This window comes from Stegostoma tigrinum, chromosome 42, assembly GCF_030684315.1.
Source record: "Stegostoma tigrinum isolate sSteTig4 chromosome 42, sSteTig4.hap1, whole genome shotgun sequence".
NCBI lineage: Eukaryota > Metazoa > Chordata > Chondrichthyes > Orectolobiformes > Stegostomatidae > Stegostoma > Stegostoma tigrinum.
The window spans coordinates 11,035,588-11,050,318 of record NC_081395.1 but is presented as its reverse complement, the minus strand read 5'-3'; the positions used below and the strand labels follow the sequence as shown (position 1 = coordinate 11,050,318).

Genomic DNA, 14,731 nt, shown 5'->3' with positions numbered 1-14,731 from the left:
ACCGGTGGGGACAGGTCTGTCACTGTATAACACTGGGGTACAGTACCGGTGGGGACAGGTCTGTCACTGTATAACACTGGGGTACAGTACTGGTGGGGACAGGTCTGTCACTGTATAACACTGGGGTACAGTACCGGTGGGGACAGGTCTGTCACTGTATAACACTGGGATACCGTACCGGTGGGGACAGGTCTGTCACTGTATAACAGTGGGGTACAGTACCGGTGGGGACAGGCCTGTCACTGTATAACACTGGGGTACAGTACCGGTGGGGACAGGTCTGTCACTGTATAACACTGGGATACCGTACCGGTGGGGACAGGTCTGTCACTGTATAACAGTGGGGTACAGTACCGGTGGGGACAGGTCTGTCACTGTATAACACTGGGATACCGTACCGGTGGGGACAGGTCTGTCACTGTATAACAGTGGGGTACAGTACCGGTGGGGACAGGTCTGTCACTGTATAACACTGGGATACCGTACCGGTGGGGACAGGTCTGTCACTGTATAACACTGGGATACCGTACCGGTGGGGACAGGTCTGTCACTGTATAACAGTGGGGTACAGTACTGGTGGGGACAGGCCTGTCACTGTATAACACTGGGGTACAGTACCGGTGGGGACAGGTCTGTCACTGTATAACACTGGGGTACAGTACTGGCGGGGACAGGTCTGTCACTGTATAACACTGGGGTACAGTACCAGTGGGGACAGGTCTGTCACTGTATAACACTGGGGTACAGTACTGGCGGGGACAGGTCTGTCACTGTATAATACTGAAAAGCATTTGTGGGTGGAGAGACTGCGGGGATCTCTCTGTGTCTGTCTCTGCCTGCCTGAACCCACCCCACCCACCACCCTTCCCTGACACATCTGTCTGTCTCTTTCTTTGAGTGAGCTCCTAACTCACCAGTGAATCATGACGTTCTGCTTAGGGAAGTATATTTGTGGAATACCAGCTCTGCAGGTTATCTGCATTCCGGGCCGAAGAGACCCGATCAGCCCCCTATGATTACAGAGGGCAATTTCCTCCTCAGCAGATATGGTATCCTGGTAGGCCGGTTCTGTATTCAGTCACTTGGGCTGTCCGGAAAGGAGCTGAGCTATCAGAGCAGAAACAGAGCGTTCAGCTTATTCTGCCAATCAATTTGTAACTTAACACAAAACTACCTGTTTCCATCCCGTAACCTTTAATCCATTCAAAAATCTAACAACTTTTAGTTTTGAAATTCTCATTTGGTAACTTGATGTTGTTTTCCCCCCCCCACTGGATTAATGTGAATTTTAAAACAAAAATTTAACCTATTTTTCTAATTGACCTGTTCAGTGAGGTTATTGTAGACTTGTGGAACAGGTAGGACTTGAACCACTCTGTTGGTCCAGGGGTAGGGATGCTATCTCTGCACCACAGGAGGGCCCATGCCTCCAACCAGAGAAAATAGTTTCTCTCTCGACCCCTCTATCAAGCCCCTTAATCATCTTAAACCAGAAACTCGATTGGACTCACCATGTAAACACAATGGCTCCAACAGCAGGTCAGAGGCTGGGAATACTGTGGTGCATAACTTCCCAAAGCTTGTCCACAAGGCACAAGTCAGGAGTGTGATAGAATACTCCCCACTTTCCCTGGATGGGTGCAGCTCCGAAAACACTCAAGAAGCTTAACACCATCCTAGGCAAAGTAGCCTGCTTGATTGTCACCATGTCCCTAAGTATTTACTTGCTCCACCACCGATGCTCAGTAGCAGAAGTGTGTACCATCTGCAAGATGCTGAGCTGCTACTAAGCATCGGTGCTGGAGGAAGTGCACTGCAGCAGTTCACCAAGAATCCTCAGACAGCACCTTCCAAACCTATGAACACTTTCATCTGGAAGGACAAGGGGAGCAGATACATGGGCACATCCAAGCCACTCACCATCCTGATTTGGAAATATATCAACAACCCTTCACCCTCACTGTCACTGGATAATAATCCTGAAATTCCCTCCCAAGCAGCACTGAGGGTGTCCCTACAGCATGTGAACTGCAGCAGTTCAAGAAAGCAGCTCACCACCAGCTTCTCAAGGGCACCTAAGGATAGGCAATAAATGTTGGCCAGCCAACAGTGCTCATGTCCCATGAGTGAATTAAAAAATCTTGATTAGATCACTCTTCTTTTTTCGTGCAATTGTAGTTTATGCAGCTGGTTCTTGTAATGTAAACGTCTCAGCCCCTGATCCAGAGGATTTTCCATCCTCTTTGTTAGCCTGTTCTATGTTTCCCATTCTTTGTTTGCCTTGATCACTCAAGTTACTTCTGTTCTCTTTCTGTCTTCCACAGCGTATTTATTACCTGTCCCTGGAGTTTTACATGGGTCGCACACTGCAGAACACGATGGTGAACCTGGGACTCCAGAATGCCTGTGATGAAGCCATCTATCAGGTAAAGAGGCCTGGGAGTTAGGTAATCGTAACATTCTTCCCCACCCTGTCTCCCTCCATATGTGACATTGCAATGTGTTGACTCTCCATGGCATCATCTTCCAATATCCCTGGTGGTTTGACAGATTATCCATGTCCTACCCTTCAAGCAAATTCACTTCAAAAACTGGCCCTCGATCTGCGTTGTACACCACAGAACTATCCAACTAATCCTGCTCTCTTAATTTCCCACTTGCTCTGTTTTGTCTATTGCCCTACATGTTTTCCCCTTCCATTTTGAAAGTCATGTCCGAATATGCTCCATCGGTTCTTGTGGATTCTCCATATTGTCTGAGTCCCCATTCTTAGTAGCAGCAGGATGTTCGATGTACCTGCTTCCACATCTCACACTCACACAATGCTCTCCCCCCTCCCCTCCTCCCCTCCCCTCATCTGTATATTGCCACCTTTCAGCAGGGGTTCTCAGGGCCATGACCTGCCAGGAACCTGGCGAGACCTTGTGAGGTGATCCGCTGCCCAGCTTTGCTCAGAGAATCCCTGAGAAAATGTGTTACGACTGGATACAGGGGTAGGTCATTCTAACCCTCAGGCCTGCTTTGCCATTTACAGCTTATCTCCTACCTCAATTCTAATTTCCCACACTGTCCCTCACATCCTTCTGACATCTGAGTCCTGTTGACTTTTGTCTTGACCATGCTCAATGTCCCTTCTCATGTCCAACATAAATGGCCTTCCCATATTCAGAAATGGTATTCCCTGATTGTAGGCCAGAGGAGACATCCTTCCCTGTTGATCCCTCGAGAATCTCTCTGCATGTCCTGGGACAAGTTAGTAGAAGTTGACTGCATGCCACGTTGACCAAAATCTGTTCCCAGCCAGGGTACGGTTGTAACAGAGAATATTCTACCCCATTGTGCCCAAGATAGAGTGAGTGCAACAGCGGTCCCTGTTACTGGACTCCTGTTCATTCTTGGGATGTGGGCATCGCTGGCTGGTCCAGAATTTATGATCTATTCCCAGTTGCCCAGATTATGAATCAAGCACATTGCTGTGGGTCTGAACTGGACTAGAGTGTGAAAGGACAGCAGATCCAGTTCCCTGAAGGGGCACTAGTGAGCCAGATAGGTGTTTACAAGAAGTGACAGTGATTAGATGGTCACCGTTAGGCCAGCACTTTTATTCCAGAATCTATTGAGTTTACATTTTGCCATCTGCTGTGCTGGGATTCGTACCCATGTTCTAAGTGTTGGCCTGTGGTTCTGTATTGCTAGCCCAAAGACATTACAGTGCTGTCAACCACCTCCCCTCTGTAATCCAATCACACCTCTCTCTTTGGAGCGGATTAGTCTTAAACCCAGGCCTCAGAGGCAGGAAAATAACCACTAACCACAAGAGCTCCTTCCTTTGGTGTTACGTAACAAGTGTGGCTATTGAGGGCTTGTGGTACTTTTTCCCAGCCCCATGTGAGAAGGTGGGGTGGGGGGGCGGTGCATGGTACCTTTTCAACAACGGTTTAGCCATCTTAATTTAGCCTAAGTACAGCGTGCACTCTCTCTCTGACTTTGTCTCTCTTTCTCTCTGACTCTGTGTCTGTCTCGCTCCCTCTGACTCTGTGTGTCTCTATCTCTCTCTGACTCTGTGTGTGTGTGTCTCTCTCTCTCTCTCTCTCTCTCTCTCTCTCCGACCCTGTGTGTGTCTCTCTGTGATATGTGAGGTGTCTCTGAAGCCTGCATTCCCATCACCAGGCACTCTTCATTATGGGAGTAAATTTAACATGTTTTATTGCAATGTGACAAGGATTGGCAGGGCCTAGACATTTGGGTGTCTGCCCTATTGGTGCCATGGGCTGTATTCTGAGGCTCTGTGACATTTAGGAGGCTGACTGACTTGTCAGGAGTCAGCTGCAGCTGTTCAAAATGCCTTCTCACATTACAGGCCTTGATCTCCCTCTGAACAGCAGTAAAGATGATGCCAAATAAGGCAGAAGAGGAACCTAACTTTGAGGGTCTTTCAACAGTGACCTCCGCCATTTAATTCTTCCATGCTCCTTCCCATGTTAAATTCTGCATCACAGAATTTTGTTTTCGATTCCAACTCCTCAATTCCAATTGTACTTTTTCCGTTCCCATCTATTGCACTCTCCCCTAGTGGCCTGTGTTGTGGATCCATGCTGAGCTGGTGTTACTCGCTGGTCAGAGGCACCGGTGATGACAAGCAGGCCCAGTTGTTGTACATCCACCTGATATTGCCTGTTAAGCCTGGAACTGTCCTGCTTTCTGAAGCCCCAGTTCCGCTGTCTGTTTTGGGGTCAGGCTGACATGGCTGAATGGTAAATTGCTTATCTCTTCTTTTTCTGCCTTTCTCCTGCAGCTCGGTCTGGACATGGAAGAACTGGAAGAGATCGAGGAAGACGCTGGGCTTGGAAATGGGGGTCTAGGCCGGCTAGCTGGTGAGCAACTCCACCCCCTCACTCTGCCTATTTCCACAGCTTTCATCAATCCTTGGTTCAGCTGGGCTCCCCATTTCTCTCGGTGGCCCTGCGTGTGCAGACTGCTCATGGTTCAGTTTCTCTCTGCAATGACATCTCATCCAGAAATAATTCTGGTCCCTACCCCTCAGGGCCTGATTCACCATCCTCTTGAGTTTGTCCAAGCTGGGTTTCCAAGCTCTCTACCTCAATTCTGCAGTGAGGATGAGAGTCTCAATACTGCAGTCCATTGGACTTTTTCCCCATTTTTTCGGTGTGAACATTCCAACTGATCAGGGCAGCGCACTTAATGAGTACCTTCAGGGGGTGATAATGGTGAAGGGGAGTATTTTGGATATAGAGCACTGTTCCATGCATGTGAGTGTATGACATGTATCCCTGTTTCTGTTTGTGTGCACATTTTGATACACTCGTTCCTATCCAATCACTATCCTTTTTTTTATTCATTCATGTGATGTGGGCATTGCTGGCTGTGACAGTATTTATTGCCTGACCCTAGTTGCCCCTTGAGAAGGTGGTGGTGAGCTGCTTTCTTGAACCATCGCAGCCCGTGTGCTATAGGTAGACCGACAATGCCCTTCAGGAGGGAGTTCCAAGATTTTGACCGACCTTCAGTAAAGGAACAGCTGATACATTTCCAAGTCTGGATGAAGAATGGCTTGAAGAACCTGCGGTGGGACATGGGGTGTTCCCATGTATCTGCTGCTTTTCTACTTTCAGATATGGTCATAGGTTTGGAAGATGCTGTCTAAGGAGCTTTAGTGAGTTGCTGTGGTGCATCTTGTAGATGGTACACACTGCTGCAACTGAGCATTGGTGTTGGAAGGAGTGGGATGTTTGTTGATGTTGTGCCAGTCAAGTGGGGGCTGCCTTGTCCTGAATGGTGAGGGTATTCCCTCACACTCCTGACTTGGTGTCTTACAGATTGTGAACAGGCTTTGGGGAGTCAGGAGATGTGTTGCTCACTGCGGTATTCACAGCTCTGACTCGCGCACGCGCGTGCTTGTGTGTGTGTGTTTGTGTGTGTGTGTGTGTGTGTGTGAGAGAGAGAGAGAGAGAGAGAGAGAGAGAAGGAAGGGAGATGCGCACATCCATTTCATTGGTATATGTGTGTGGAGAGAATCACTGATGCAGGCCCCTCTATCGCATTGCAGTGTGTGAAAAGCAGATGCCATTGTTACAATTGGGAAATACTCCTCAAAATTTGAAATGAAGTGGTACTGATGGCTGATGTTCACTGCCAATTCTAAAATGGCTGACTCGCACTCTCTTGTGTCCAGCATGCTTCCTGGACTCCATGGCGACGTTGGGTCTTGCTGCCTATGGTTACGGCATTCGGTACGAGTTTGGCATCTTCAACCAGAAGATTTCCAGTGGCTGGCAGGTGAATTAACTTCCCTTGTTTCCTATTCTGTGTTTCTTATTGTGACGCCTTTGGGCCTAGGCCCAGAGTATAATGCTCAGTCATGTGGGGTGTGACGTGGATGAAGAAAGTAGTGATTGCAAAAGCCGTCAAGAATTTGTAATGTAGTGCCACAAAGCTTAAGGCTTCTCTTTCTTTTTCCCCTAAAAGAAGAATGCTATGAGTTATGGGATCAAGGATGGGTTTGGAATAATATTCATTGCAGTTTGGAAGAATGAGGAGGATTTCATAGAAACCTATAAAATTCTAACAGGACTAAATACAGTCACGCAGGAGTGGTGTTCCTGATGACCCAGCGGTGAGACGAAATGCCTTCACTCGAGGGTGGGGGACCCTTTGGAATTCTTTGCCACAAAACGTGGTTGAGGCCAAAACATTGACTGTTTCTGGAAGGAGTTAGGTATGGTTCTTGGGATGAAAGGGATCAAAGGGTTTGGGAAGAGCAAAGTGGCCGTAGAGTATTGAGTTGAATGATCAACCATGATCCTGTTGAATGGCAGAGCAGGCTCAAAGGGCTGAATGGCCCACTCTTGCTATTTTCTATCTTCCTATTTTTCTAACATGGTAGCTCAGTATCCCCAACCTTAATGAACTTTGCTTAGACCATACTCTCTGCAATTCTGGTTGCCATTTTATAAAAAGAACACAGAGGCACTGTAGCGTTTACTGGAAGGATTTCCAAGGATGATACTGGAAACCGTATGTGTGGTAAAGGTTGACAAGGTGCGCATTTTGCTTCCTCTGAATGAGGCTGCTTAGGCTGACTTTAAACACTTCCTTAAAATCAAAGTGCTAGAGAAACTCAGCAGGTCTGGTAGCATCTATGGAGAGAGAAATAAAGTTAACATTTTGAGTCTGACGCTTCTCCAGAGGCAAAAACATTGACTCTGTGTCTCTCTCTGCTGATGCTGCCAGACCTTTCTCCTTTTTATTTCAGAGTTCCTGAATCAGCAGTTCTTTTAAAAACGCTGAGGTTTGATGGTGTGGTTAGGGAGAGACTGTTTCCTTAGATTGGAGAAGAGCATAGGTTGAGGTCATTGATATGGGATAGTCATCCGGAAGTCTAATTGGGAATTTTTTTTTTGTTGAGAAAGTAGTAAGCAAGTGGCACTCACCAATGCAGGGAGTGGTTGAGGTCTGTCATAGGGATATGCTTAACGGGCATCTTTGACAAAGAAGGAGAACAGAATGGAGGATTAAGCTGGTAGATTTAGATGAGGAAGAAGGTTCGAATGGACTGTAATTATCAGCCTAGTCTAATTGGGCCAAACGGCCTGTTTCTGTGCCATTTATCTGACAGTAAATCTGATTTTAGCCCCAAGAGCATGAGGGGAAATTTAAGGAGCCGGTGATTTGCAGAGGAATAATTCCAATCTGATTCAAAATAGAGAGTGGGAAACCAGAGGGAAGAATGGCGAGGCAGAAATTTTCCCAGCCCTCCCCCACCCGCCCTTTGCCTCCCTGATCATGCTTTAGAGTGCTCTGATAAAGGTCAAATGGGAGTGGTTTGAACGTTCAGGGCCTGAAGGTCACTGCAGTAATCCTGGAACTAACAACAGGTGCTGCTTATATTGATGGCTGTGCCTCTCCCACACCATCCGATACTGCTTATCTCTCCTGCAGACACTAGATATTTGTGCTCTCTGAGTTGATGTTGGACTCCTGCCACGCCTGTAATATCTGACCGATGCCTCCCAGCCCCCTCTCACCGAAATGTCGCCTTTGCCTTTTCTCCTCAACTGAGGACCCTGGCAGGGCAAGAGTGTGCCTGCTCTGAGATGTAACCCTTTAGTGTCTCTCCCGTCAGACACAGCTTGCGAAATGCGATTCCTGTTCTCAGTTGAAGCACCGTATTTAATAGTTACTGCTGTGATGTAGCTGACACCGATACTGGCTCATGCACAGCAGAATCCCCCATGCTGTACGGATTGATTGGCTGCCTGGCCGAGAGCACTCGCCTCTGCTCTTTTTCCAGGAGGTGGACATGGAGTCTTTTTACGTCCACTCAGGAGGGCAGACGTTGGGTTTAATAGCCCATTTGGAAATGACATCAGCATGAATCCTTGGGCAGTGTGGCACAGACCCTTAGGCACTGTGCTCCCTCATTGCAAACTCTTGAGTGGCAGTCACTCAATGGAGACTCTTGGATGGTGCAGTCCACCCTCAGCAGGAACCCTTTCAGTGTTTGTCCTTGATGTGACCAGTGCCAAGTGTGTTGGGCTGCGTTTATGATCTGTATCCATTGTAATTTGGATTGTCTCTGAGCAGAGCAGTTTCATTGCAGTTAAAGAAAGGGCCAGACTCTGCAGAAATATGCCTCTCCCCAAACTATCCATTCTTACTTTACTCGCCTGACACAATCTAATTCAACTCTTCTCCTCACTGCCCACATCTGTTCATATCTTATTGTTTAATGCCTCTTTCCTCTTCTCTCCCCACACACTTTAATATTGTGCTATCCTTGTGCAGCCCATCTCATGCAGCCTAAGACAATCTTGTCCTCCTCCTCATACCAAATATCACACTTAATCGTGTCCTGCTCCTACTCACTCACTGTACCCTTTTAAAATCTCACCCAGTCTAATTCCACTCTCTTTATTTACTACCTCCCTCTTCACTTGCTGAATCCATTTAATGACCCACCCAGGCTGAATCATTGTCCCGCTAATCCCAGGTTAGACTTGGAACAGTATCGCCACAGCACAGCCAGGCTTATCTCAGTGCCCGTCACACAGTTCTATGAGGTGCCGTGTCACAGGGCAGTGGGTTTTGCGAGCTGCCCTTGTTAGTTTGTAGAAGCAAAGCCTTTCGGCTGCTGGCTTAGCCCACAGTACATCGCGGACGGGTGACTGCAGTGTTGCCAGGGGAACCGTTCCACCCCTTTCTCACCCTGCCGCTCCTCCCCTCCCCACCATCACTGTCAGATTTTAGTGACTGCAATGCGACACAATCAGGTTACAGATATCTTGCACTGTCAGCCTTTAGACCAGCAGGGGGAGGATCCGTCCCTTCATTGGCAGCTCACAGACAGCAGCACTTCTCCACCTCTGCTGTTCTGTAAGACTGACCCAGGCCGAGTGACTGAGGAGGCCAGCTTTCCTGTCCATCGGTGTCCACTCACATTAAATGCCACACATGATTAACCCTTGATGTGTGTGTATGTGTCCCCAGGAGCAGTTTACCTTGCCCTTGCATTTCCTGAGCCCAATTTCATTGGAACATGGGAACAGGCCATTCAGCCCATCCAACCTACTTTGTTATTAAATAAAATCACACTAATCACACACTTCAGTGCCTTTTACTCAACCCATCCCTGTAATCCTGTACATCACTGATAGATTTCTGATTATCAAACTCTACCTTTAAACAATCTTAAAGATTAGAATTTTCCACCGTGGAGAGAGTTTAAAGGCTCACACGCTCAGAGTAAAAACAGGTTTCTCCTCACATCAGTCCTAAATATCATCCTGTTTATTTTTAACTTGTGCACCCTGGTTCTAGACTCGCCAAGCAGGGAAATGGTGAGATCACAGCGAAAAGGTTGCAGATTTGCTCCTTATGGTAGTCGCTGTATCTCGTGTAATTCCCAGTATCTGAGACATTCAGATGTGGTAACATAGTAGTCTTGTTCGGTTTAGGATTTACATTTCGTTATTGAATTAGCCAATTCACAAAGAGTTCATTACAAAAGCAGCCACTACATTTCCCATTTATAGTGGCTCCTGGAGTTCTGCAGCCTGAAGTTAGAGATTCCACATTTTGTTTGCAAGGAATTCAGTACCTCAGTGATTGTAAGGTTTCCATCTTCTCAGTTGGCTGAGTATTCTGTTGTTTAAAGCTTTAAAGTTGCTCCCTCCCTATTTGAGGTCCTGCTTTCTCCACCCTGGCAGCTTTGCTCGTGACTGCCTTTATCGTGGATGGTTTCACTTCCACATTTGCTGCTGATAGGCTCATAGTGAATTTAATTGCTGGCAAGTGCAACTGAGAGCCAGCCTATGTCACAGCTATAGCTCCTCACAAATTCTGTCCATTCTGTTTACAGACGCAAGTTTTCTCCAGTTGGTTGTCCCTATTATTGAATTTTCTCTGTTGTGTTTTGGAAGCTTTCAGAGGAAGATTTGCTCTCTGCTCCTCTGAATTTTTAGTGTTTGGTGGTGCAGCATTCTCTTGGCACTGACCTTTGTCTGGCATCCCCTCTGTACTTGACCCACGATGAGCCCCAGGTTCTCTCCATGTTTGGTGGTTTCTCAACACCGACCTTTGACCAGTTCCTCCTTCCCATGGCGCTGACCCGTGCTGGGTCCTGTGTCCTCTCGGCGCTGACCTTACAGGGAGTACCACCTTCCCTCAGTGCTGACCCCCACCCTTCAGCAATGCAATGTGACTTCTGAACTGAATCATCGAGCCCGGCTTCGGTGTGGAGTTAGTGAGCAGCGGTTGAGAATCGGTGTAAGGCCCTAACTGCAGCCCTTACCCACCCTGTGGATACTATTGTCTTGGGTCCATGTGTTTTGTTGGTTTTGGGGTGGGGGCGCTGCAGATGGGCACGACCTGCCCTTTCTCCCCCTTAACCTGAGGAGCAGGAGAAAGGGACTGCTGCAAGTGGAATGAAGCATGTAGGATCTGTTTGGTGTGTTGTGGGTGGTGCATGAGTTGGCGATGGAGGGGCCCCTTGTTTGCTGCCAGAACACTGGCGGGTTTGTCTTCCCTACTCTAACTGCTCTCTCTGCTGGCAGGTGGAGGAGGCTGATGACTGGCTGAGGTTCGGCAATCCCTGGGAGAAGGCACGGCCCGAGTACACCATCCCTGTCCACTTCTACGGCCGAGTGGATCACACCTCTGAGGGGGTCAAGTGGGTGGATACCCAGGTAAGGCGTGCTGACCTCAGCCTTGAGAAGCTGGCAGATAGAGCCATGCAGAACCAGCGTGGGCCAAATGGCTGCCGACCCTGTGTTTCTGCCGTGGGATATCTCAGAACGGTTCATAGTCAGCGAAGTGTTTGCTCTGAAGTGTTATCACTGTTTTAATGTTGAAACTGAATTTGCGCAGAGTGAGATCCCACAACAAGCCCCTCAATAACAGCGAGATAGCCTGTTCTTCTTTTGATAACAATGGAGTAGATGTTGACTCTGCACCCCACTGTTCTTCCAATAACGATGTTTTTAAGCGAAACTGAGGGGCCAAATGGGAACTCGGTGTAATGTCCCAGCCGAAAAATGGCAGCTTAGACAGTGCACTCTGTCAGTACATTATGGGAGAATTTAGTGGGGACAGTGCAAAGGGAACTTCACATTCCATTCTAAAAGGTAGAGGAAGCTTTACTCTGTATCTGCCCTGGGAGTGTTTGACAGCATAGTGTAGAGCAAGCTTTACTTTTACTTTCAAAGAGTAAAGGGAGATTTACTCTGTGTTTAAACCTGTGCAGTCCCTCCCTTGGGAGTGTTTGGTGAGGATAGCATAGAGGAAGCTTTACTTTCCATTTACTTTTAGGTTAAAAGAGCAAAGGAACCTTCACTTTTCAGATTAACATAGTAGCGGCAGCTTTACTTCTCATTTAAGAGTAGAGGAATCTTTGCTTTTTGCTCGAAAGTGGAAAGGAAGCTTTACTCCGGATCTAAACTTGTACCGTGCTTGCTGTTGGAGTTTTTAATGGGGACAGTGTTGAGGGAATTTTCTATGTAATTCTGTGCTATTCCTGTGCTGGGAAGGTTTGATGGGAAAAGCTTGTCCCATTTATATGGAATGCATTTTTGCTGCACTGTGGTGCTGTAATCCTTCCCTTGTGTGTTTAGGTTGTGCTGGCTTTACCGTATGACACCCCAGTGCCAGGCTACAAGAACAACACTGTGAACACGATGCGACTGTGGTCTGCCAAAGCACCCAATGAGTTTAAACTGGAAGACTGTGAGTTGCCCCTTTTTTTTAAATAAGAGGATCAGTTGTGTATAAAGCTAGAGCGACGGAGACCCTTCTCAGCCTGTCCATCTGCCAAAATTGTCAGTGTCTGTTCAACTGTGATGGGCTTTACTATTGTGTCCGGCTTTATCTTTCCATGAAGATCTGACCATCCCTCTGGGCAGACTGGGAGCCCTGACTGGTTTCTATTTATGCTTCCTCTTCATCCTGGGAATTCCTGTGGGTCTCAGCCTCTGATTATGAATAGCTCGGGGTTCCACTTCTACTCTGTCTCAACTCAATGCAGTGACCACTAAAACAGCTGCCTTGACCAGATCCACAGGCAGTGGCTGAGGAATCTAAAACAAAACAACATCCCGCCCACCACCACTCCCACTCCTCCTTAACTCCCACGCCCTCCTCTCCTCCAGGCCCAACCTGAGACTGAAAGGTACAATTCCACGAGTATGACAGAGCCCAGACACTACCCCTGTGTATGTCCTGTCCCGTTGCTAGGACACATCCACTAGACGTGATGGCCCGGTGGGACAAAGTTGGAAAGGAATTTCTCGGAGTCCTCAATGTTGACTCCGTGAAGTCTCATGACATGAGGTCAGAAAAGGGCAAATAAACCTTCTGCTGATTGTCACCTACTGCTCCCCCTCAGCTGATTATTCAGTGTTCCTCTGTGTTGGTGATCACTTGAATGGTCGGAGGGGCACATTCCTGCAAACTCAGTCCAATAGCTGGTGGTGAGGGGGCCAATAAAAGGGAAAAACATTCTTCACCACACCTCACTAATCTACCTGTCTCAGATATGTGTGTCCATGATAGAAGAGTGACCACTACACTGTCCTTGTGGACGCCATGTGGAATAAGAATAAGGTAGGCCATTTGGCCCCTGAAGCCACCAGCTTTGCCATTCAATAGGATCCCGGTTGATCCCACATTCCTCATGTCCACTTTTGGGTCCCTTCTCTTTAATTCCCCTACTGATCAAGAATCTATCTATCTCAGCCATAAATACACGCAACGACTCTGCCTCCACAGATCTCTGTGGCAAGGATTTTCAAAGACTCTCAACCCTCTGGGAGAAGAAATTCACCCTTATCTCAGTCTTAAATTGGCATCCCTTTATTCTGAGACTATGTCCTTTGGTCTTAGACCCTCCCATGAGAGGTAACATTTTGACAGCATTTACCATTTCAATGAGATCATGTTTGTCTAAACTCTGGTGACTATAGCCCCAACCTGTTTAGCCACTGGTCATAAGAGAATCCCTCCATAGCGGCGATCACCTTCGTGAACCTTCTCTGAACTACCTCCAATGTAAATAAGGGACCAACACTGCTCACAGTACGCCCCTACACCTTTCACCCCCCCCCCCCCCCCCCGCAACCCCCATCCCAGGCCTCAAGAACACTTTCCAAATCAAGCAGATGTTCCCCTGCTAGTCTGCTAATGTGGTATACTGCATCTGCTATTCCCGTTGTGGCCTCTTCTACATTGGGGAAACCAAGCAGAGCACCTATGCTCGGTTCGCACTAAACAACTGCACCTCCCAGTCCCAAACAACTTCAATTCTCCCTCCCATTCCGCAGACGACATGTCCGTCCTGGGCCTCCTGCAGTGCCACAACGATGCTATCCAAAGGTTGCAGGAACAGCAACTCATATTCCGCTTGGGAACCCTGCAGACCAATGGTATCAATGTGGACTTCACCAGCTTCAAAATCTCCTCTTCCCCAACTGCATCCCTAAACCAGCCCAGCTCGTCTCCGCCTCCCTAACCTGTTCTTCCTCCCAACTATCCCCTCCTCCTACCTCAAGCCCCACCTCCATTTCCTACCTACTAACCTCATCCCGTCCCCTTGACCTGTCTGTCCTCCCTGGACTGACCTATCTCCTCCCTACCTCCCCACTTACACTCACCTCTACAGGCTCCATCCCCGCCTCTTTAACTTGTCTGTCTCCTCTCCACCTAACATCTCCACTATCCATCTTGCATCCGCCTCCCCCTCTCTCCCTATTTATTTCAGAACCCCCTTCCCCTCCCCCATTTCTGATGAAGGGTCTAGGTCCAAAACGTCAGCTTTTCTGCTCCTATGATGCCACTTGGCCTGCCATGTTCATCCAGCGCCGCACCTTGTTATCACAGTATACTAGATATGGTCTCACCAGTACATTGTACAGTTGCACTAAGACTCCTTTACTTTTATGCTCCAACAGATAAAAGTGAAATAAGGGACAATATTCCATTAATCTTCCCAATTACCTGCTGCTCTGTGACTCTCTTTGTGATTGGTGCACAAGTTGTGACAAGCCCCTCTGTATTGCAGTTTCTATCTATTTGAATAATACTTTTTTTTTGTTTTCCCTTCCAAAATTAATGACTTTACATTTTCCCACATTATACTCCATTTGCCATCATTTTGCCCACTTACTTAACCTATCAAGACCTCTTTGTATCTCTCTCAGCTTGCCTTTCCACCTAATTCTTT

The 14,731-nt window shown here is 47.7% G+C and overlaps 1 protein-coding gene across 1 annotated transcript in view; it reads left to right on the top strand.

Moving 5' to 3' along the window:
- Positions 1 to 14,731, top strand: part of LOC125449251 (glycogen phosphorylase, muscle form) — a 79,499-nt gene that overhangs the window by 37,520 nt on the left and 27,248 nt on the right. The window contains exons 2-6 of the mRNA XM_059641450.1: positions 2,325 to 2,426; positions 4,796 to 4,874; positions 6,194 to 6,297; positions 11,073 to 11,204; positions 12,129 to 12,240. Of these exons, the coding sequence (XP_059497433.1) occupies positions 2,325 to 2,426; positions 4,796 to 4,874; positions 6,194 to 6,297; positions 11,073 to 11,204; positions 12,129 to 12,240 (529 nt within the window). The remainder of the gene's footprint in view (positions 1 to 2,324; positions 2,427 to 4,795; positions 4,875 to 6,193; positions 6,298 to 11,072; positions 11,205 to 12,128; positions 12,241 to 14,731) is intronic.